Consider the following 25,038-nt stretch of genomic DNA (forward strand, 5'->3'; position numbering starts at 1 on the left):
TCAATGTACTGAACTTGAGAAATAAGCAGCTATAACCTGTCCATCAGTTCAGCTTCCTGCCAGCTTTTCCTTTTCCTTTCCCCCCACCTCCTTGTGATTCATTTCTCACCCTTAGTGATTTAAACTCTGGTTTTTATGGAGGTGTTGCTTACAAACTGGAGCAGTTTGGGCTAACAAACTTTGCAGTTTTCTTTTCCATAAATATACTGGCACTTGGAACTGTGAAGTGTCACCCTAACCTAAACAAATGAGATCTGAACAGTTTCTTAGTGAATAGAAGGGAATTATAGGAAGTTTTTTATTGGTAGGTTAGGGGTTTTATAGTGTCAGTTCATGGTCACTATAGCTAGCCTGGCCACTAAAGTCTATTTTAGACTAGTTTAGTCTAGTGTTCTAGGTGCTCTTAAATCTAATTTGAGGAACTGTATTTAGCTGGCTGGGGAAAGTGAAGTAGTTGAGTTGCAAGAATAATGCACGTATTAGCTGTTCAGATCATAGCTTAGCGAGGATTCCCATCATATGAATGTTACTGACCAAACTTAGTTTGAATCATTATCAGCTTCTCAAAGTCAGATAATTTTTTAAATGCTGTGTATTAACAAATAATCAAATTTCTTCACTGACTACAACTTAGTTGTACCCAAAATAGGGCCATAAGTGACCTGTAGTGCTGTAATTTTCTAGTGCAAGTATTGTCTTACCTATAGAAATGGTATATGTTCCTTTTGTTCTGTGAAAGGGCCTTTTGTCTTGTATTGCACCGTCTGACAACCTGCTAAAGTTAAGACAGTTTGGAAAGTGGTGAGAAAGTTGTATTCCTGAACTGCTTTTAAAAGGTGAACTCTTTAAAGAAAGGGAAGTTAACTTGTAGTCTAAATATGTTTGCTATTTATTGTTCATTCTTTTTGTCACCCTTTAGGGTAGTTCCTCTTGCACTGCAAGTAGAAAAGCCACTAGGCAAACCATGTGGGAGGATTGTTTAATATGAAATCAGAGAAAATTTGTAACAGTGTCTTACTGGTGGATATGAAACAGAAGAAAACTTCCAGTAATTATCCACTTATGTCCTTTTTCACGCAGGCTCAGTCTTACAGCAAAGTTCTGAAGTGTTGATCTGAATTGCCAAGGATTCGGTGCATGTATATGGCTATTTTGCATCCTCTGTAGCACAGTATTTCACAAACTTCTCATAATTCATTAAAATAGGGAAATGAAATGGTGTTTGAATAAAACTGTCTATTCCAGTGTAGTAATGCATTATTGCTAGGAATGAGGCTGAAGCCAAGAAAAGAACAGTGTGGAGGTCCCTAATTTAATGATGGTTTCGGTAACTCAAACTGGAGGTGTTTCCTTGCCCAGCCAGTGCTCTAATACTTGTGTGATGCTTTAACTCTTGCATTAATGCTCTTATGAAATAAGTATAGAATTCTTGTGAATTCTATTTCTTCTTAAGCTCTTAGCTCTATAGTTTAGTAAAGCCCAAGCTTATCTAACTGAGCAGTGGCTCACTCCCAGGAACAATTCTGTGGCTGCTCACAGAGTAAATGTCTGGGTGGAATGGGGGATCTAATATAAATTGTTATTGAAAATTAAATTGCAAATAGATAATGTTCTGTGCTTTTAGCAGTTGCAAAACACTTAAAATTGAAAGAAAGGGACCTTACAGCAGAAGTAGCTTTTAGACCTTTCCAAACCAGATAAAGTATTTGTTCCCAGGTTTATGGGAAGCACTCGATGCTGCTTTAATTAGAGAGTGTGTGAAGTGCCTTATAGTTCAAGCCTTAAGGTTATGAAATTGCAGGAGACTAAGGCAAACTTCTGTCCATATGACTGTATTCCAGTGAGGGTTTGGAGTAATTCCGCCTAATTCAATGGGAATGCATGTCATTTTAAGTTAAATTCAGTGTCTGATTTGTTCCTCTCAAAAGAACCTGTCTACTGGGAAAAATGTATGTCAACAGGGCAGTTGGTATTATTTTTTTAAGGTTGCAGTACATACTGATGTCTTGGTCCCATCATATTAATGACTGTAGAGATTGCCTTGTCTCTAACTGTATGGCATCTTTGTGGCAGTTATGTAGTTAGTTAAATGGCAAAGAATGTCTCTTGGACCCTGAAATAATGGAAAACAAGCAAAGTTTGACCAGCCTCTTCCCCAGACTGCTGTGAACCACAATAAGGGAACATACTGGGTTAACGGGGAAGTGACTGTAGTATGTCATTTTTGAAAACAATACTAGGAAGGAGACATTTAAACTCAAAACAAGGATGGTCTGTCTTCCTTCTGTATTCTTTGGTCCTCTTGCCTATAGACTGGCATCAAAAAGAATATTATTAACGGTATTCTCATCTGGCAGTTGCACAATAGCTATGTAAAGATAAATGTCCTTGTCCTACATAATTATCTACACCCCAAATGTAAACTACCAGGCAAACAAATTGCTTCCTAATTTGTTCCTAAAATGGCAATGATTTGCATTCATTTTGAATTGCTGTAAGAGCTTACTGGGCTTGCTTCCTTCCTTGACCACTTTAAGGGATTTTTAGAAATGCCCAGTGAAATGCAGCATAAGCTAGGAAGATAAGTTTAGGAGTCCATGATATGGAACTTGCTGAATCTGATTCCTCTGGTACTGTTCTTGTGCAGAAGACAAATTAATGGTTGGTTTGTGGTATTGCTAGTTCAGACGCCCTGTGGGTTCAAAGTCAGCCTCGACAATAGCTCTAATGCCATGTTATCTTAGCTTGAGCCTCTGGCTTTTACTTCTACTACGTGAGGATTCAGTTCTGGAGCACAGGAGAGCTAGTTTAAGATGATGATGATAAGAAGGCTGCTGCTGCCATGTAATAAGGGAATTTTCAAGTCTGTTTCAAGTTTCAGGTGCAGACCCTTTTTGAATCTCCATGCTACTATTTGGTAGTACTTAAAATACGAAAACTTGTATTAAATATATATATTTACACATATAATATATTATACTATATTAATATATATGTAATATATTAAAAATATCTTAAACTTAGTGTTTGGTGAGGTTTTAGAATAGCTGTATTAGATTATTTCTCCTCTTACTGTAAAAGTTATTTTGAGCCCTGAAAATAAAAAGGTATAGATGCTTTAGAATGATCTCATACTGGCTGAAGAATGCACTCTTGTACTATGTGAGATAATTTGGGGTTCTCTTCCTCTAGCAGCGAGGAAGTGAGGACTATGTTTCAGTGTAATGTAGGACACTTCAGATGGCTGGTTACTTTGGATTCCTCAGGAAATGATGAAACTGAATTTAGCTGAAGCATAGTGCCTCTGTGGCCTGCCTGATTATAGCCAAAAAAGGCAACTGGTTACATTCTGGGAGTTGCACAGGCAGGAAGCTGTGTAATGGAGGGTAGAGCACAGCTGTTGCCTTGCCAAACCTGATACAACTCTGAACACAATTGAATATTTATTTCTTTTTTTTTTTTTTTTCCCTTTTTCCTTCCACTCCCTTTTTTTTAACTCCTTGATCACAACCTACAGATGATACTCTGCAGTGTCATGAAATCCTAATATCTTCTATTGAATTGTTGGTCTTCTTTATTTGTTATATACTCTCTCAGGCTTGCTGTTAAAGGATGGTCTTGGAGCTCTCCTGACAGCTCAAGTTTTTTATGGCAGCCTCCAGACTACTGCATCTTATCTTTACAACAAGTCTCTTCATCATATATCCATTAAAACCTAGTTTTCAGGAATAATACAAAAAGGAGGAGTTGCTCTGAGAATCACCATTGTGGTTGAGGTGGAAAAGTGTCAGTGACCCTGTGGGGAAGGAAAGATGAGGTCAAGTGTGGAACAGCTGCTTGGCATATCCTGTAAGGCTTAAGACAAAGATTTTAAACTCAGGCTAAAGGAAGCGATTATTTATACAGTGATTTTCTCTTTGTTTGCTAAAGAATTTTTGACTGTGAATATACAGCTATCCATACAGTCTCTGGCACAAAGTTGTGTACCACTTACAGTAATACATTTGTTGAAAGGAATTTCCCTACATGCTTACAAATGACTGGTGTGGGCATTGGCGCCCATCATTATTATGGCTGATGCTTTTCTGGCTTCATTTACTGTTTGCTAATGCTGGGACTCTACTTCTATTGTTGCTCTCATGCATGTTTTGGGAATTGAGCTGCTTCTGTACTGCTTTCAATACTTTTTTGTCTGCAGTGTGTAGTCAGACTTCACTTATTTGATTTGCCTGCTGGTTTGTAAATACGCATTCTGTAGAGAAGTTATCCATATAGCTTCTGATAGCCTTCTAGGACATTAGTACTCATATTTTCATTTCCTGTTCTTTAGGTGGTAAAGAGCTCTAGTTTCTATTCAAGCTACGAAAAACATATATTGAGGACACTGGTATCTTTGTGAGGAAGAATTTGAGAAGTAATGTTTATGGGATCTTGTAAAGAGGCTGCTGTTACATGGTTAATGAGCCTTGACGCATGCAGTCCTTTTCTGATTGAAAGGACTTTTGAATGGCACTAATAAAATTGCTGCCTTATAAACTGGAAAATCCCTGGCGGTAGTGTTCTGGTTTTGATGAAACACTAAATCTAGGGTGCCATTTTGCGAGTATGCAGCCTAAGTCTCCCTTTTGTAGGGATGAAACTCTCTCCTCTGACCACAGCTTCACAGAAGGATGTTAGTAGAAGATATTTAGCTGTAAAATTTCCTGGTTTATTCTGTTACTGTCTTGGAGATATTTTGCTACTGAACATTATCTAGGAAAAAAAAAACAATATATATATAAATTGGTTGGCTGGGTATTACTACTAAGCTGGTGATGGAAAGTATCTAATACCAATCTTAACTGGCATCTGCAAATTGCTATCATTTAGAAGCAAAGTGCACCTCACATTCTAGGCTGGTAGTTGAAATTTCTGAGAAGTGGTTTTTGATTTATAGCTTATCAGAATAAGGAGATACAAAGTAAAAGTGTTGATTACACATTTATGATTTTAATTCTGAGCCAATGTCTCTACCAAGTAGAGCAGTGAAGGGTTAATCTTGACCTCAATGTTACTGACATAATTTCTGATGCTATGAGAATTGGTACAAATTGTTTGGTGCTTGCCACTTCAACGTGCTTCCTCTTTTCTGCCAAATAATATCTTCCAAATGCTTAATGGTCTGTGTTTTGTTGTAGGTTTTGGTTTTTTTTTTTTAAACTGCTTGCTAGTTTGTTGTTTTTTTTTTTTTTTTCATACTCTTGGCAAGCAAAACCTTGGCCTTACTAGAAGTTTGACAACTTTAGCAGTGCTTACTAACATGAAATTAAAGGAGGGAGAGGCATGCTCTAATGACCAGGGATTCAAAGTACTTAGCATGTGCCTGTCTGCCTCTGAGAAGTTGCAAGGCAATCTGAGGCTTTAAAAATAACCTTTTTCTTTGTTTCCTCCTCTCTTCGCAGGTCCCCAACTATAAACCATAATGTCGCAAAGGGACGCAGATAAGTACCTTTATGTGGACAAAAACATCATCAATAACCCCCTGACTCAGGCTGACTGGGCAGCTAAGAAGCTGGTATGGGTTCCCTCAGAGAAGAATGGCTTTGAGGCAGCTAGTCTGAAGGAAGAAGTAGGAGATGAAGCCATCGTGGAACTGGCAGAGAATGGGAAGAAAGTGAAAGTAAATAAGGATGACATCCAGAAGATGAACCCCCCCAAATTCTCTAAAGTAGAAGATATGGCAGAGCTGACGTGCCTGAATGAGGCTTCTGTGCTTCACAACTTGAAGGAGAGATACTACTCGGGACTGATCTATGTAAGTAATCTTGTCTGTTGGGGTAGGAGTTCCTGATTACATAGTGTGTGAACTTAATGTAATTGCTTTGCTCCTAAATGTGTATGCGAGCCTTTCATTGCCCCTATACACAACTCATCATGTGACTTACCTTCTTCCCTCTACTTAAATTTTTTTTCACTAAACTATGCCAATCCCCCTCTAGTTAATGTTGGAGCTTTCGAGGAATGCTATGGTAAATCTGGCTTTAATGTTTTAATGTCTTTGTTTGCAGGATGTTTTGAATGCCTTTTAACTTTCTCTTAGCAAGACACAAGAGCAGTTGGATAGTGGTAAACAGAGAGTCTGATCTGAACCTAACCAAATAATAATAAAAACACAGTCCTAATCCACCCAGCATCTGAAATGTGTTTCCCATGTCTGGAGCTTCAGTGGGAAAGAACGCTAGTGCCAAGCTTTTTGTGTGGATCTCAGAGCATCTTTCTAGAGGAGAAATATGTGTGCCTGCATGTACTTACAGATAGGAAATGTTCCTTTTCTTTCATCCCCAAATGGACAAGAGCAGAGATTCCTGCTTCTCATTGCTTTGTAAATAACAGATACCATTTATGGGACCAAGGGTCATACCCAATAAAGCAGGCAGCAACCACTTCACTGAACACTAAAGGTAATGAATAGAGAAAGGTGGGGAAGGAGACTTTGGAACCTTGCCCTGGTTCTTCAGTTCCCTTCTGATTTTCCTCTGCATATTGCCTATGTTTAGCAAGGAGATGTTGGTCATGCTAGCTTCTGCTTTATTAATACTCTGCAGTTATAGAATGAGTTGTTAAACTCAGTGATAGTGTAAAATTTGTGTGCAGTGACTGGTTAAAACAGGACTAGGGAGAGCACAAGGGAGAAATTCATAACTTACTAGGGTTGTGTCTGCTCTTCTGGAGTGGCATGAAGGCATACAGATGACTCTTGGAGAAATTATCAGAGACTATCTGAAAGATGCAAGGCTGATATAAATTTAGTCTGACTTCCACAGTCTGATGTCAAAATTTGAGAGCTAGTGTGATTGGAGGTTGATGTAGTTTATTATTTTTGTAGTTAACAACTCTTCCCACTATTGGTCAAAATCTACTCTCAGATGGAAAAATCTTGGTATTCAGATGAAACAGGATATGGAAGATCCATGTGTAACATTTTTAGAGTAGGAAACACTGCTATATTATATAATGATTGTTGAAAATAATTCAGCAGTGTCTCAAGGTCTGTTGTATGCTGTGCAATGGGCTGTTTCACATATCTTGCAAGATACCATCTGAAATTTCAGACATAGTCTCTGACTAATAAATTGAGTTCTTCTAATTGGATTGTAAGAAGATTGTAAGATTTTTTTTGTAAAAAATCCCCACACCCTTCACCCAAGCAAACCTTGCATAGTATTTCTCTATTACAGAGTCTGAGTCTTGCCAAAACTCTGTTCTTGTGCACTTGTGAAATAGACTGATCTCACCTGTCAGCAGTTCTCAGCAAGTCAGGAGATTAATGGGAAGGCTTAAAATACTTTCGTTGGAGTGGCTGTTAGTTGATCATTAATCCGCTTGAAGAAAGGGAGTACACACAATGCATCTCCAGCACAAATGTCTCTGGAAAGATTGCAAGCATAGTTTAGTTCAGTTCTTCTCCTTCCTTTCTTATTTGGCAGCAGGGCTGTGTGTTTTTGTAAGTTATTTTCTTTTTTCCTTTTTATTTATCTTTCTTTTTCTGTCTTTCCATCCTGTAATATGAAGGGGGAAATCTTACTGCTGGTGCTGGCAAATCTTGAGTGAGGAGTGTCAAACAATTCAAGAACTAAGAGCTTGACTCCAAACACCATTTTACTGTTTCCACGTGTGGATTGGTTCTGCACTTAGGTGACTTGCTAAGAGACTGGCTTTCATATTAACCCTTTCTATTTGGAATCCTCTATCAAAAGATCATTTTCAGCTTTTGTGAATAATTTTTGCTTACCTGAACTGCTTTGTTTGTATTCAGTGTGAAACTCAAAACTTAATCTTACATGTTCCAGTTATTTTATTGAAGTTAACTGTTACTGGAAAATAGATTTTCTGATGCTGTCAGCTTTGTGCCATGCTGCAGATGGTCCTTTCAACTCCTCAGAGCTAGTTTAGCAGTTAGAAAAATAAAACTAGTTCCAGTTTGGCGTATGTGTCTCTTGAAATAGTTAGTGTAAGGTAATGCCAGAATTCTATTTTGAGATAGTAATGTCTGAGACAAAGTACAGATTTCCAAGCCAGCTATGCTTATAATAGATGAACCTTTGAATTGGAGCCTTAGGTTCAATTCAGGGATTTATGCATATAAGTTTTTATTTGTACTTCAATGAGATGAAGATAACTCTTGTCTTCTCTGTGGTAGGGCTAGCAGCTTCTGCTTATTAATACAACTCAACTCGCTTACTGTGTGAAAGTGTCAGTGGGCTCAATTGGCAGCTGTGACATGGTGGTCTTACTCACCCCAGCCATGATTAGTTGCCCCTCTTTATTAGACAAAAATATCCCTTCACACAGATGAGGTTGTTTTACTTCATGGAAACTTCCCTTAGGTATTTCTCCTGGCAAGCAGAATGCTGGAAGAAGGTGGTAGCTTCTTCTTGCATACTTGTTTCACAGCTTCATCACTCTTAAGTGAAATTAATGTGTTCCCTTTTCTGAGCTGCTGCTCTCATCCATAGGGTGGCTTTAGAGATGCACTCTACTTACTTGAAAAGCAACCATTCTAATTTGTCACCAGTTACAGCCATGAAGAGTCACACATATACAGCTAAGAAAACTCCACCTTCCTTATGGACTCGTGTGCATTGTGAACATGCTGCTCTTGCACTGACCCATTTCTGTCTTTGCCCTACTCTGTGTTCTACTGATGTAGTCAAAGGTCAGGAAAGCATCACCCAGACTTCCAGCTTTTATTCTGTGCTATGCAAGTGCTGTCAGACTTGATGGAGAACTAAAGCTGAGGCAAAAGGCATTGCCAGCTTTGCCAACTTGGTTGCTGTAAATTCCTTAAACTGCTCCCTTCAAGCACTACCTGAAGCCTAACCTGACTAGAAGCTTAGCTTCCTGGAACTTTAGAAATACTATGCCAAAAGATTCTTAGCCAACTTTCATAGTTTTCCACTTTGGAAAGACATTTAATATTTTATGTAAGCCATTCAAATAGTCCTCAAATATTAAAAAAAAAAAAAAGAATGAAAAAAAAAAGGAGGGAAATAAAGAGTAGGTCTGGAAGCATATCTTGATTGTTTATACTGGGATGTGGAAAAGAAACCTTAAATATCTATGAAAAACTTACTTCCTGGAGGGCATCTGTCTGAATCTATATCTGAATCTGCTGCATGTTGGAGTGGACTTGTTACTTCGTGTTAAGCCAGCATGTAGAAAATTTGGACATAAACTACATCTACTGCCACAAACTGTGTAGTAGATGCTATTTTCACCGTTCTGATCACTGCAGTCTAATCCTTACCTTTATCTAGCTAAGGAGATAAATCTGATTAAGTACTCTCTGTGCTCCTTGTGGAGAACTCTTTGCCACTTCAAAGCAGTTTTTTTTTTTCATTGAGCAAACAATAGAAGAGATCTTGGCAATAGAAATAAAAAGTGCCAAATGTTCTGTCTTCTGGTAGCACTGCAAGTTGCTATAGAAAGCTGCTCATGTCCAGATATTTGAAACAGCTGCTTCTAAAGTTGATAGGGAGCTAGGATAGCACTAAGCCCCAGGAGCAGGGCTTGGAGTGCTATTCTTAGAATGTCTAGGAAATATCTAAGAAGCCTCTGCTCTTCTTATTCCCTTTGCAAGTAAATGATTTGTTGGGATTTTTTTTTTAGGTACTCAGATCTCAAAGTTTGTGTTTGTGGGGTTTTTTTTAAGACACTTAGTATTTTCACTGGAAGTGTTTTGACACTTTTATTCCCTCAGAACTGTGCCATTTAAGCCAGTGGAAACCAATTGAGAAATGGAGGTTTGCTGTCAGAGCTAACCATTTATATGAATGAGAAGTAAACTTTGGCATATATTGCTGACTCTTTTAGCATGGACTACTTAAGAATTGTTTTCTGTTTTAACTGATTCAGAACAATACTCAGCATTCTAAACATACATACTGAACGTACTATACATTGCTGACCTTAAAATTTGAATCTATTTCTAGTCATACTTGCTACATTATAAATCATGAAAGTATTCAGACTTGGAGGGTCTTCAGGAGGCCATCTACTCCAGCTTCCCATTCAGAACAGGATAGCACTGTCTTAGGCATAGTCCAGCAGTCTTGAAAACCTCCCGGGACTACGCTGGTCTTATTTTTCTTTTAGTAACTATTTTGGCTTGAGGTTCTATTTCGTTTAGTGATCATTTACCAGATAAATCAGTATCAAACATGAGACAGAACATAAAATGTATGCATTTTGGAGCTAAGCACCTACATTATATAATGAAATGGCATTTACTTTGTAAGGAAGAAAAGCCAGTCCTAGTGGACTGTTAATAAGCTGGGGAGCAGACCAATGATACCAGTGTGACTAATGGATCAGTTGATGTTCAGTGCACACTTGGAAGAGTTGAGTACTGGTCAAGGTGATAGGACTTCGGCTGTTTTCAGATTCTAATATTGCTTAGTAGAAAGCATTATACATGGCATCACTGGAAGAAGTAATTAAAAAAGCACTGTTTGGTTTGTTTGTTTTTTCAAGTAATGTACTGTTAAAATATGCAAGTCTACCACATTTTTAATTTCTCTCTCTATTTGCTGGGGTGTTTTCTTTCCAGACCTACTCAGGCCTGTTCTGTGTGGTAATCAATCCTTACAAGAACCTGCCCATATACTCAGAAGAAATAGTGGAGATGTACAAAGGCAAAAAGAGACATGAAATGCCCCCTCATATTTATGCCATCACAGACACAGCCTACAGGAGTATGATGCAAGGTGAGTGCTGACTGAGATAATGACTCTTGTTGAAATCACAAATCAAGGTTGCAGTCAAAACACTGTAAGAGAACAACAACTCACTGCTATCAAAAGGCATTATTGTCCTTGCTTGGTACTTGGTGCCAGCTTTTGTGTTCAGGTGAATAGCTTTCTCCTGCTCTAGTGGATTGAAGAACTGTACAAAAAGTCTGGTGAGAGCTGAATTTGACATAAAGAACAGACTGATGTGAATGCATGGGGTTCAGAGAAGCAGGCAAGGAGACCTGAAGCAGCAAATTTTCCATCTCAGTGATGAGCCTATGAATTGAGATAGCTGTAGGTGGGCAGGTATGTGTACTGTTTGGTAGAGGCTTTTGACAAAAGCTGTTTTAAAATCCAGTTGCCCAATCTGGTTTTGAGGAACAAGCTTAGTATAACCTATATTTTGAAGTGTGATGGTCAGTGGTAGCTTTACTGTTAAGACTTGTTTGGTTATATTCTTACTTTGTTAATAAAACTCATTATCAGGAAATACTAAGTACATTTGCTGCCTTTTCATGGAATAAAAGAAAGCAAGTGGATAGACCTATTTCACTTCACATTATACAACTGAGAATCAGAGAACTGTGGTTATTATCTGTTTATCACTTGAGGACTTCTAAATATGGAATTCTGAATGCCTTGTGCATATCCCTGGTTCTGAGAGGAGGTTTTTCACAAAGTCAGTGCTGGTGTGTGTGATGCTTGGAGAGGTTCGGGTGTTGGAGGTATTTTGTGCTTTTCTTCCTGTTTGTTACCTGGGTTTTATGGGGAGGCATACTTTGTAAGGTTTAAAGGGTGTAATGGACAGTTTGATTTGGTGTGGCTGTGTGAATGTTATTACTCCTTTATTTTTTGATGCCTAGAAATGATTAAGGTGTTTGTTCCCCCTAGGTCTTGTCACTAGCATCACATTTTTGAGCAAAGTCCAGATAAAATAAAATCATGCTTTAAAATTCTCACTAGTCTCAGTTTGAGTTCTGCTTTTCACCTGCCCTTGCTACCACTTGCACCTCCAAGCATAGGAGGACTATAATGATATAGGTTCCCAGACTGGAAAGAAAGAAAGTCTCCATCCACCGAACTGTGTTATTGTCTTCCAACAAACTTGGTGTGGGGAAAGCTGATAAAGGTTGCTGAAGTGTGGTGCCATGCAGGGCAGAGCACAGGGGTGAGCTAATGGGATGGATCAGTTAATCTATATTTGTGAAAGCCTGAGATGGAGAGGGGTGAGTACACAGATGCTGAAGTGGACTGGTGGCAGGGTGTTGGTGGCAATTTGCTGAAGATGCGACAAGTCTTGAAGCAATACAGCCATGCTGCTGGTGTGTTACTCTGAAATGAATGCTGTATCCAGAAGATAAAAACCTGTGAAGCTGGACCTCTAAAGGATCTCACTTCCCTTAGAGAGAGACTAGATCTGCCATGATATGGTCAAGAACAGATGCTCCATCTATATTTTACATGGCAGAATGTTGTCCATAAACCTCATTACACTTTTCCTTCTTTTATTACTTCCTTTCCTCTGTTGCCTGCTCCTTGTTAGCTCAATTACTAATCTGTATTTTTGTTAAACAAGCTGTTGACTTAACTATACCAAAGTTACTGTTCCCTAGAAAGAAATCTTGTCTACATAGAATCAGAAACAGTTTCTTTGGCAGTGTTGTGAGGAGACTGAAGTCCTTTTCCCTTACAGACAGCAGTTAAACCACTTGAAAGTGCATGTGCCTGCATCTTGTCCTTTGTCCCTGCCAGGTATATCAGTATATGACAGAAGATACACAAACAGCTGCAATTATGTATGAGGGGACAGGTGACCTTCCTTGGTCTGATGGTGGTTCAGAGGTAGTGATTAATCTGTGTGGATATTTTCTTTCTTGTTGAGAAGTGGTGATGTCTCTGTCAGACTACTGCTTGGATGATGTTTAAAACTTGGAAATCCCAGACTTGACTTGCTTTGTTGTACAAAGCTGAAGAATGGGAGCCCTGCCTGTGCTTTCCAAGCATGGGAAAGTTGCTATGAGGTCTGCAGGACTGTTTACTTTTCCCAGAACAATTCTAGCTATGCTGTATTCTCTGCAGTATTGACAGTCTAGAGGCTTACCCCAGATCTTCTTTGCCTAGTTTGAGATACCTTGTTTCTGACTTTTTGTAATGCTTGTTGATATGAATATCATTCCCAGTTAGCTTTTAAACTTGCCTGCCTTGATCTGTTTAAGTAGGTTTGGAAAGATTTTTCCGTGTGGTTTCAAAGTTACCTGTGTGTGCTACAAGACCTCTAGAGATTATTTTAGGGTTATTTATTGCCTTATTTCCTTGTTTCAAAGGGTAGCAGTAGCATGCCAATGTCTGCTACTGGGAGTGAGGGTGAGTAGTAGGTTATTGCAGTGTCTCTGGTCCTGGCTAGCCTCGAGGGGAATGGAAAGCAGCATTCCTATTCCACTTTCTGGGTTTTGCTCAGCGGTGGGGGAGGTTTGGTGCAGCAGCCAGTGGTATGGCAGGAATCTGTACAGAGAATAGAAGATGAAAGGGTCGGGTGCTCTACATGAGCCAGAGGCATTTAGGATTAGGCTGCCTTCCCTAGGTTACTTTCAGAGCCCTGAAGACTGGGAATCCTTCATGGCCTGGAGAAGGATAGCAAGCTGACTTGACTCTGACTTCTGTCAGCACAGGGTATAGTTATCTCTTAAACTGACAGTGTGGAAAAGCTTTGCATGTTAATTGATTTGGACTCAGATTTTTTTTTTTTTTTTTAACTTATGGTATTTGAATAAACAGGGCTTTCAAAGGGATGGTTCATCAGGAAGGGAGAGGAAGATGAGAGTTTTGCTCCAACCTCTGCTAATCCACAAACTATTTAACTCTTTTCAGACAGCTCTGCTGATGTACAGTGGGTGAGCTTGGTCTCCTTTTTGTATCTTCTGGTTATTCCATTGCAGAAGTGTCAGGGCACTTAGATATTCCAAGAAATTATATTGCTTTTTGTTATTTTTCCCAGAAGTACTTTCTTGAAGAAATAAAATGGTGAAGGACATGTTCAGAGTGGGTTGTTCATTGTTATTGGGATTTTTCCCCCTCCTTTCTCAGATCCAAGACTGTGACTCTCAGAAATGAGATGAAAATACTATTTTGCTATATGTTACCTGGAGAGACTTCCTGTGCTTCAAGAACAGAACTCTCAAAAAAAGTGTAACATTTTTGCTTTTAGAGAAAACAACCATTTGTCTTAATGTTTCTGTTCCCTTGGTAACCTGGATGCCGGAAGCCTCAGATCTGCTTTCAGAAGAATTACTCTTCTGGTGCTAATGATTGAAGCACAGTGCCTGCAAGTGGAGTGGTGTCTTGAGCAAATAAATCATTATTCTAATGCTGCTGATGTATACTGAAGAGGTATATTCTTTACCTCAATTCACAGTCTCCAGGACCTCAATTTAGAAAAACATATTTCAAAGCTGTTAAACAGCACCTGTTTGTCTATTTGGAACACACATAGGGAATTTTCTATGTCAGATAGTGATAGAAGATACAAATTTCATTGGTATCTGAAACATGGTATCTGTTTTAATGCCCTGAAAAGTATCTGAAAGTTTTGTAATGGAAGTTTGTTCAGTATGGTGATTCTGGTCTACAAAGCTTAGACCTGTTCAACTAAGATAGGTAGGAGAGGGAATAGACAGCACGTAGCCAATGAATGTATTCCATCTCTTTTCTTAGCTGGTTTTCTCCACATTATTGGAGTGCTCCTAATGTTTCAGCTAACAAAACTCTGAAAATCACTGAGCAATGGTTGCTCCTTGACCTTGATAAGTTAGTCTGCAAAGGGACCTGTGCACCCAGAGCTGTGCTGGTGTTCACTTGGGAGTTAGGTAGTCTCTTGCTTTGGTGTTTAAAAGAAAATAATCTGAAGCACAATAACTGCATGATTTTTTTAGTGACACCTTGTTACATTAAGTGAGGAAACATGCGGTTATGTCTTGTAAGACAAATCACTTCCTTTGTAGGTCATCACATACACCTTGGGACTACTTGTGATTTTCACAAAAGACAGTCCTCTAGATCTGCTCCTGTAGAATATAGACCTTCAAGTGTTTTGTTTGTAATTCTTAAATGTTTGCATATTTCTCTAAGTTTCCTAGCTAGCAGAACACTTCTGTTTTAACTTGCTTGCTTCCAAGTCATTTCTCAGCTTGCTTCTTAGCATTGTGCTGCTATGCTGCACTGTATAATGCACTACCCCAAAATGCATCTTTCTTTTCTTTATAATACTCTGTCAGTGCTTCTCAGTTGAGACCTGCTCAGAATATGTAGAGGCACACATGGCCCTTTCAAGTTGCATGTAAAGGTCAAGTTCTATTTCTACTTAAACCCAAAAGAATACAGCATGTGGTTTCACAAGTGTGTTTTCCAGAATTGTTGAAATTTCTCATGCAAAGGGCAACATAAAATTTGGATGGTAGTTATGGAAGATATTTGTTTTGGTGCAAATGGCAAGAAAATATGTACATTGTTTTTAATTTCCATAAGAAATGTTTTACATGCTTTGAATTACTTGAGATTTCTAAATGAAGCTCTAAAAATCTGTGTCTTGAAATGTGGTTTTCATGAGAACAGGGAGCTAAAAAAGAGTCCGGTTGCCCACTTGTTTTTTAGTAGTTACCACACCCTTTTTGCTTCATTCCTGTAAACCAGAGCAGGATTTCTCTGGCAGTCATTTATGTAATGGTTCAGCCCCTGCTGTCAGTCTCCCTGCAGTTTACTGTTTTAGTACCATGAGCTGCCTGAGCTTTTTGCAGGCTGTATACTAGTTTTTCTTTTCTGTCAGAACTTCATAAACATTTGCATAACCTAAAATTACAGCTTATAACTTGTTTTCTGCTATCTCCAGATTCAGTTAAAGAGTTCTAGAGAAGGGGAGATGTGGGCTCTAGTCCAAAAATGTCTTGGTGGAATAAATATTTCCATTTGAGCCTGTAGGATATATTTCATTTTGAAAAATGAAATTTACTTTTCTCCTTGTGACTGTTTTCAAACCAGCTAATGCAGAGCTGAATCTTAGCAGTGCAGAATTCCTGCCAGCTGAAGTGATTTTTTTTCTCTTTTTTTTTTTTTTAACATCTTGAAGCTCTATTGTTGAGAGCAGTCTTGGATATGCTGTGTTTCTCCTTCACTTGATTTCTGTTACTTTTTGTACTTGATGATAGTTGTTAGCATTTTGAAACTTCTCAATAATACATTCTTTAAATGACAGTGCAAAAACAGGTTCTGGGGCTCTGTTCTGGTGTTCCCCTGGAGTGTTTTTAATCCCATTCAAGCCAGCATGTAGGTTAAAGCACCACAGTGAACGTACTTGATTAGGGCTGATGCCAGTGAGGTTCCGTGTAGCACAGTGTGTCAGGTCCCTGGGGCTCCTCCTGTGTTAAGAGCCCCGAGGAAAGGACATGGGATGTAAAATTATGTTGATGTTGGAAGAGAATTTTGAGGAGGCAGTAAAGAGCAGAAACTACTGCGTGGTTGAAGCACTTAGATGCATTTAAGAGTAATTCTTGCTTTAGGTCAGCTGTGTAGCTTGGTCAGGCAGCCCAGGTTGGGCTGCAGGCATTCAGCGGGTGCTGGGAGCAGTGCAGTAACGGGAGCGCGGAGGGCTGGGCTGCCCCGGCCTGCCAGACGCTGTGGTTGGGAGGTGGGTGGTACCATGAGCTATGGTTAAGCTTTTAGCCTTAATGAGTCAGCTATAGGCAGGGGACTTGGCTAAAGGCAAGCCAAGCCTTTGCCTTTCAGCTCCACTTCCTCTTAGCTGCAGAGGTGATGTCACCATTGTGTGAATGCTATATTACTTCTCCTTTTATGGAGATGAACAGGCTTGAAACGAGAGTCACTCATGCAGAGGAAGTGGGTGATAAAGGCCTGGTAGGATGTTCTGTAACTGAGATGTGGAGCTTAAATTGCACATTCTCTTCTAGCCTTCTAACCTTTTTCTTCTCCCATTCCAAAACATTTAAAAACAAAATTTAATGCTTTGGAGCTGTATTAATCTATCAATTTTGCCATTGTATTTGACCACAGCAGTTCAGCATTCATTCACACTTGTTTTGCAGTAGTATATTTGGTTGAGTACTTTCTATGTACAAAGATGTCTCTTGTGAAAACAGATTTTGGTTTAATTAAGTCTTTAATGTATGCTAAAGCAGTGAGCAGTCTAAAATGCAGTCTTTTATTCTTGGATGAAAGAAAGTCAAGAATAAGTGGTGTATTATGGGTTTTTTTACATAGTAAAATTAATCTACCGATCTTATTATACCATACTGCTGTATAGTTTAAATTTGAAGGATATTTTACTTCCTGAATTTCTGGATGTTTGAGGCTGCTGTGTCTTGTGATCACTTGAATACTATGGTGATGAGAGCTGAAGAAGAGCCTAGATAAAAAGCTTTCCTTGTCAGCTGGTTTGAAATACAGAACTGTTGCTATAATTAACTAATGAGTTGTTATTCTGGATTGTTTTTAATAAGTGACTCTGTTTAGAACTGAAAAGCAGGTGCAGATTTCTTTTAATCAGGCGTTTCTTGATTGTGTTATTATAAGCAACTGAGTTTATGGTAGCCAGCACATTCTCTTTTGCTGAGTAGGTTGCTTGCACAACTGACAATGAAGTAAAGGCAAGTGCTGACTGAAGTAGTGCAGTACACTCATGTTGAATGATCCTTTGAAAGGAAAAAAAAAAGTGGGGGGAGGAGGTGGTCACTTGCCTGGACAACTGAATTCTGATTCATGATGGCACAAGTCAGTATCATATGGAGAACAAATATTGGCATTTGAAACTGTTCTTAATTTGAAGAGTATCTAAGAGTTATGCTTTGTGTGTGTTAGCTCTTTGCCCCTTTGGTCGGCTCCAGTTTCCTGTTGCTCAACACATTATTTGAGTTGTCTGTCTATACACAATTAGAAGAATTCCAGCTATCCCAATGACTGCTGCTTTGCAGTTCTGGGAAAGAATTTCCCCCGGATTGCAAACAGGAATGTTGCCTTTTATGGCAGTGTCTGTGTGCTCCCAGAGACTTGCCTGCACTCGCAGGTACAATCCTGCTGACTTAAAGCAGAGGTGACTAAGGCAGCTGCAGTGGGCCACCAGGAAAGTATGTTGGGGGAGGAAAGCTTCATGCCAAGAGGATTTCGAACACCGTCTGTGACTTTTCCTGCCTGACCACCTTTCAACACCTTGCTCTGTGTTAAGGTGGGGAAAAATCCTGTAGTTGCCCCTCTGGGACTCCTTAGGGTCAATCCAGGGTGCTGTGGCAATCTTGCCTTACTGGAACAAGGCTGGAAAGAACTTCTCAATCAAGTATGAGAAAACTTGGCATGATCGAGAAGTGTTCAGTGCCAAAGAACTGCTTGGTATTATTATCGAGTGTTGATCATCTCTTTTTCTGTAGGGCAGTCAGTTTATCTGTCTGCTTACTGGTATTCTTTTGCTGGATCATCTCTAGGATGGAAATGGGAAGGCAGGTGCTATTCAAGTGCCTGGGGCTCCACTGCCTGTTTGAGAAGCCCCAGCTCATAATTCCAAGGTCAGAGCTGGTTACCAGCAATAAGGACCACCTTATTTAGAGTTACGTTTTAAAATGTTTTTTTTCTTTCTCTCAAATCTACTTAGAAGAGGCTCTGTAGTACCTGAATGCAAGCATAGCCTTTTCTGGACAAGTGAACTACTTGTTTTCATTCAAGCTTTTGAAAGTCAGATGCTACTCAGAGGCGCAGTCTTGTCCTTTCACATAGCTGCTTTGTGGTGCAGAATTGTACTCAGGTGTTGTACTCCTGAAGAATACATTTCCTTAGGCAATCCATAAATGAGTCATTAGCTATTCCCCTGATCCACCCTCAAAGTGCCCAGTCATGCAGAGGGCTGGCATGTGCCTGCTGAGCCCTTGACCCACTGGGAACCTTAAATGTGTGAGGCCTTTGGAGCTGGCTAACATCTATTCTTGGCCTGGCCTTCAGCAAAAGGAGTGTATATCTCAAAGGCAGTGAATAAATTCAGCACTTGAAAAAATGAATATGCAATTTAAGTAAAGCTGCAGTATCTAGTTTTGAAGGCTTAAGAATTTGCCAGGCCAAAACTGTTTGAGTGGTGATTTTCTTCTACTTGCTTTCTTCCAGGCTTGGGGCTGATCAGCTCTTTTTGAGAACAGTATTAGGGTAATGGCAGGTAATATTCTGAGTTTTAACAAGAAAAAAGTGGATTATTTTCCTCTCATTTTTTTTGCTCATCTATATGCAATCAGTTTCCAGTAAAGACGCTTAAGAGCAGGAGTTGCATATACTTAGCATATGAACCTAATGCTTCCATTACTGGCTTCAGAATATTTTAAGATGGAATCTCAAACCTGTTAGGTTTGCCAGCTTTCCTTATTCCACAGAAATATGTGCAAACGCTAGATATACACCTCTCTTTTTAAACTGTGTGTATGGGAGATTTTTCTTGATTAATGTGGCATTCATGATGTTAGTACTGAAATGCTAAATGTGCTTGCAGCAGCAGTGTTTAAGGGTACAGAAAGATGTTTCAGGTACTTGAAATCTATCAGACTAGAAAGCCTTCCCTAATTACAGCTCAATCTCCTTATCTTGCACAAAACAACTTGAATGGTGACTTAATTATATCATCTCAGTACTGTCCGGTGGGAAGAATACTGAGCGTTCTTGGTTTCTCTAAGCTATGGGGAAAAGGAATAAAAAGAAACAGTAGCTAAAATGTGGAGACAGTCACATAAAACATGCTGTTGAATATCACCAGTTACCGAAAAAAATTATTGGAGAGATCCAGTGAATTGCATACTCTCATGGATGTTTGAGGCTTGCTTTCTCTCTCTTTAGAGAGTAAATGTTAGTCCAATGCAATGAGTGGAAAAAGGAAAGTGGCAATGCCTGAATGAAATCTAACTGCTGCAGTGTTACTGAGCTTCTCAGACTGAATAATTTGGGACTCCTTGGGTCTTGATTTAAGAATAAACAAACACCTAACATCAAACCAAAAAACCTCCCAGCCTAATGGGGATTTTGAGTTTGGTGGCACAGTGTGTTCTGAGTGCCCCAGTGGCTCTTGTGGGCTGTCAGTCAATGACTTGCTGTGCCCACCTGTTCCATATTTCACTGTCCCTGTGATGACTAGAAGCTACTTGAAGCTGTTCTAGTGTAGGCACAGACACTCTTCAGTCTTCCAAGTGCTCCTAGCTCATTCCTGGTGGTGTGAAGGAATGGGATGGAACCTGGGTGGAGGTAGGTGGGCACAGGGTGGAGGGCAGGGATGAAAGTGAAACAGGGCAGAATCGGAGTGTGTGCAGGAGCTGTGCTGTGAAGGTGTGGTGGAAAGACTGGTCAGGACTGTGCATAACGAAGTGGAATCATAGGTGAATGCTGACAGGAGGTTAAAGATGTGGGAGAAGATAGTGGTGAATGGGCTGAGTGAATTAAGTTCTGTGACTGGAAAGATATCCACAGCTGGGAATTGAGAACAGGCATTAGTATATCTGCTGGTATGTCAACATGGAAAATAAAAGGTTTCTGTTGTTACCAGTTGTTGTGATAATACAATAAGGGATGGTGCCACAAACAAGCAGCTGTATAGGATGTAGGCTGCTGCTCAGTCTTATAGTTTTTGGGTCCAGTCTGTACAAAATAAGTAACAAATATTTTGTCACTGAGCCTCCAGTGTTTGTTTTTGGTCTGAAAGCCTCTGTTTGATGTGAATCTTTGGCGCTTTGGGATTTGTAACAGTTGCTGTCCCACTTTCCCCCTACCTCTTCCATTTTCACTGCTATGCTGATAACTTTTGTAAGTCAGTATGGGCCCTCTGCAAGAGGGGCTGAAGAACAAGTAGATGCACATCACCGTGTAGCTGTGTGGTAAAGAAACATTCAGTAGGAGACTTCTTTAGTGTTTGTAGAAAAACTGTAATGCAAACAATATTCTTTCTGGATGAAGAAAACTAAATTGCTATGGTGCCATTATACTTTGGCATACGGTAGGAGATGGGTGTCCTGTCAGAGAAGGGGTTACTTGGCTGTGTTTCTGAAGATATTTGTCAGTGTTTACTAGTTCCTGGTGTCTTTGGTGTTGATTTCATTCTGTCAGAGAAATTTACTTTCAGAGTTCTAGTCTGACTACTCTTCTAAAATTTCTTCTAGATCGAGAGGATCAGTCCATCCTTTGCACGTGAGTATTTCTAATTGCCAGTTTGTCTGCATGTCAAAGTTTGTGTTTTTACATTCTTGCTGGAAAGACTCTCTTAATTTTAAGTGCTGGTAGTGGAATTACAGAATCAGGTAATAATGGAGAGTCAAGGAAAGTCCCACTACAGTTCCTCCAATATATAATGCCTTCTGCAAAATAATTTTTGTAATAAATAGAGGAAGGATGGCTTTGAAACAGCCCCTGTGCTCAAACTACTAAAGAAATACAGCTTTGTCAATGGAAAAAGCTTGGAGTGATCCTTCAGATTTGATGCAGCTGTTATGTTTAAGTACATGCATACTGATTAGGCTGATAGAGTGACAGATACTTTTGATGCAGCAGTTTGTCTTCTAGACAAAGTAAAATTGATTGGCCCTCAGCCATGCTTAAGGAATCGGTATGTTTCTTCTTGCAGTCAGGAGGCTTCCGTTTGAAAGATTTACTTTGTTACCTTTCACCCCAACCTCTACAGCGGCCTCCAAGCTATTCCTCAGCCACTTGACAGTCTTTGTATCCAAGTGACTAGAAAGCACAGTTCTTTATTGCCTTCCATGTTGCAGTCCAGCTGCAGCCCAGCTTTTTTTCCCCGTGGTTTTGAGGGAGGTGCTGCAATGGTCAGAATGCAGTTAAGGACGTTGGTAGCCCTTTTGGGATTAGAAATATGATAATGTCCTCTTACATCTTGTTTGTGGATAACTTGTAAATTTTCTTTACAGAGGTGAATCAGGAGCTGGTAAAACAGAGAACACCAAGAAGGTTATTCAGTATCTGGCTCATGTTGCTTCCTCGCACAAGTCCAAAAAAGACCAGGTAAGACCTAGGTTTAATGATGCTTTATTGCTCTGCTGACTTTGGACACTAAATATGTATTGGCTGATGTTGGTAAAAGACTTATTGCTCAGTAGAAGCTTAGGTGTTAACATCTGTCAGGGGATTGAGGAGGTCAGTGAACTATGAAGCGTCAAGTCTGTCAAAAATTGCACGTCAGGGAACACTGAAGCCATAACTCCTTCGAATTCGGTGGATCTACAGAGGACATAAACTCATCCACAACCTCTTGGATTTGTGGGCAAGTGCATGGGCAAGAGCTGCTATAAAGGCATCACCTGTACTGATCTTTTCACGTGGTTATTGCTTATAACCAGTCGAGGCAGTTTAAAACTTATCCTTCTGTGGGGGAGTTGTCTCCTTTCTTCTGTACCATTATAGATGATGTCTGGTCATTACATGTACTGTCTCAAAACTGGAGAATACAATGATAGGCTAGTGGACATCAGCTGAAAACTTATAAATTGTAGGAAAGCATTAAAAGGGGGGAAAACAGCCAAATGTTAGCAGCACATGAGAGGAGGGTGGTAATGATGGTGGGAGGACTTTAAAGATGTCTCACTTATATTTTTTTCCCCTCCCTCTCCCCCGATGGACTATTGCCGAATTCTTCAGTTGTATCCTCGTAGGTGAGCTGCACGTTTACTGCACGTTCTGCACCAGGAATGCATTTTCTGTCCCATTGTGTGATTTTTTTGAGCAGCTTTTCACTCCACACCAATATCACTTTCTGCAGCTAAAGCAAATCCATAGACAATTCACAATTTTTATTTTTTTTGTGTGGTGCACAGTAATCTTTTTGTAAGGATGTTCAGTTGGAGACTGTGGTGATATCAAGAATACTTGTGTTCTGTGCTCAATACTAGTTTGCCTTAAGGTTTTTCTTGCAGGATTTTCCCAGACACATACCATCTTAGAAGTATCCCACCAGGACAATAGGACTGGACAAGGCTTTCTTAGAATCTTAAGCATATAGTGTGTGTGGTGTTCCTAGTAATATTGATGTAGTTAAGTGTTTAGCCAGGGTGTTTTACGACTGTGGGCTTGTTAGCCAGATCTCAAGGCGCTGGAAATGTTCTCTAATGAAAGCCAAGTGCCAGGTGTGTCCACTGCATCTCTACATAAGAGTTTTCCTGTAATAGCTTAATGTGTAGGCATGTCTAATGCATGTAGAGTATATAAATAAGAAGGCATTTCTGCATGCAGGCACACTGTGTGTGTGCATGCACATAGTAGTAACTAACTTTTGGAATTCCACCAAAAAAAACCAATGTTCTATGCGCCAAAATTTCAGACATATGAAGGCTTTTTCCGTGGTCTGTCAGTAGCTGTATTTAGAAACATTCTCCTTTTTTTCAGTGTGGAAAATAGAATCATGGGGTTGAGTTAAGTATTCTTCCACTGCTTGTCCGTGAGTAAAATTTGAACTGCCAGAGCAGGACAGGGAATCTGCCTAGTAGAATAAAACAGTCCTACGTTATACTGGTTGGTGATTTGCCCAAGTTTGATATTTGATTTTTTTTCCCTAAGTTTTGATTTTTTCAAAAAGTTCTGCTGCCCACATTTTGTGACTAAACTGACCTTAGCAGAGGGGATTTAGAGCTGAAGCCTTTGTTAATCAGCAATGAGTGCTCTCTGCAACACTTCTTTATGGAACAAACTTGGAATCAGAATATAGGAGTTTATGGAGACGAATACATTTAATTTTTTGAGGATCTCAGGTATACTGGTCATGGAAGATTTTTATCTTTAGACACAGACCTAAACAAAGGATATTATAGAAAGTAGTGGTACTTGCTTTACCGTGAACTTTTGGATGTAAACTGGGGTCCTTCCAAGTATCAGGGCAAAATCAGTTTTATAAAACATATTCTTTTACTCTAACTCACTTGTTTTGGAGGTGGTGATACATTCCACCATTCCCAGTGCATTAGTATATTCAGCTAAATAAGCTTCTAGCTGCATGGTGTGACTTCTATGCACACTAAGGCTCCTTTTGGGGGTGTACTGAATCTAAATATAGAAACTTTTTTTTTTCATTTATTGAAACTTCTATTTATGGAAGTTGAAATCAGTGTTTTTCTATGTTTAATCTCAGCTTCTCTACCATCTTCTTAATTCATGTAATGATTTTTCAAGATGTGAATGTTTGCAGCTAATCAGAAATCCGTGGGTAATAGTAGCTAATATTTAAATATTTGTAACAAAACTTTGGTTATGGGTGATGTTTCTCCTTCCCCCATGCAGCCACTGGTGTTGGGATTTAGTTATTTGATAATCTCTCACATGACTGCAGAGAAGAAAACAAAAGCACATCCCTGAAGTGTAAAGAACAAAACAACAAACTCCCAACAAACCAAACCAACACCCCAAACACCCTCTCCCATATTTTTTTTTAAATGCATGCTGTTAAAGGTAGTATGATTTCTGGATGCCTTTCTCCATACTTTCTGAAGAATAAATAGCTGGAAAAACTTCTATCTTGCTTAGAAAACATTCCAAAAAGTGTATGAGATGCAAAAATATTCAGAGTGCAAGGTAGATGTCAAGGATTTTAGTTGCTTTAAATTGATGTTGTAATTTCAGTGCAGTAGAAAGACATCATACTGAAGAGTGTTGGGAACTGGGAACTGCCAACCACAGACTTAATAGACCCAGTGGCTTTTTCTGCTTCTGTTTTCATGAGGAATATTGCACATACTTCAAATGCATGCCAAGTGTTAAACAAATTTGTTTCAGGTCAAGGAATGGCAATTATAAATGCCAGGAAATTGGCAGCATCTTAATGATAGGAACCTTAGGATTTTTAGAAAGCTTGGACAGCTCTGTCTTGTAATGGTTTTGCTTTGCAAAATTACCTATTGTATAAAAATAATGAAGTATCTTCCATCAGTGAAAGATGACCATCAAAATTTAAAGTAAAAAATCCCCAACAAACTCCACCCAAAAACTTATTACAATTTTAAACATTATTGAATTGCCTTTTAAACAAAGACAGCATGCAGTGAGGAATGGGTACAGTAATTGCAGACATTTAGTCCTATGTGCTGTTGCTGTGGCTTGCTGAGAACTTGGATTTTCCCACTGTGTTATGGTGCTGAGGCAGATCAGGAGAGCTCAGTTATTTGACCAACTCTTCAGCATTTTCCTTTCCCCAGAGCTTCATATTGTTGTGAGGCCAAGCTGTCGTTCTCTATGCATATTGCTACCTTGGTGT

The 25,038-nt window shown here is 39.4% G+C and overlaps 1 protein-coding gene across 2 annotated transcripts in view; it reads left to right on the forward strand.

Annotated features, from left to right (window-relative positions):
- The window catches only part of MYH9 (myosin heavy chain 9), a 74,532-nt gene that overhangs the window by 14,483 nt on the left and 35,011 nt on the right, over positions 1–25,038 (forward strand). For both annotated transcript variants that reach the window (XM_053977107.1, XM_053977106.1), the window contains exons 2-5: positions 5,442–5,794; positions 10,589–10,745; positions 20,948–20,975; positions 21,710–21,803. In XM_053977107.1, coding sequence (XP_053833082.1) covers positions 5,462–5,794; positions 10,589–10,745; positions 20,948–20,975; positions 21,710–21,803 — 612 coding nt within the window. In that variant the 5' untranslated portion in view covers positions 5,442–5,461. The remainder of the gene's footprint in view (positions 1–5,441; positions 5,795–10,588; positions 10,746–20,947; positions 20,976–21,709; positions 21,804–25,038) is intronic.

The sequence above is a fragment of the Vidua macroura genome, chromosome 5, assembly GCF_024509145.1.
Source record: "Vidua macroura isolate BioBank_ID:100142 chromosome 5, ASM2450914v1, whole genome shotgun sequence".
In the NCBI taxonomy this organism is placed as follows: domain Eukaryota; kingdom Metazoa; phylum Chordata; class Aves; order Passeriformes; family Viduidae; genus Vidua; species Vidua macroura.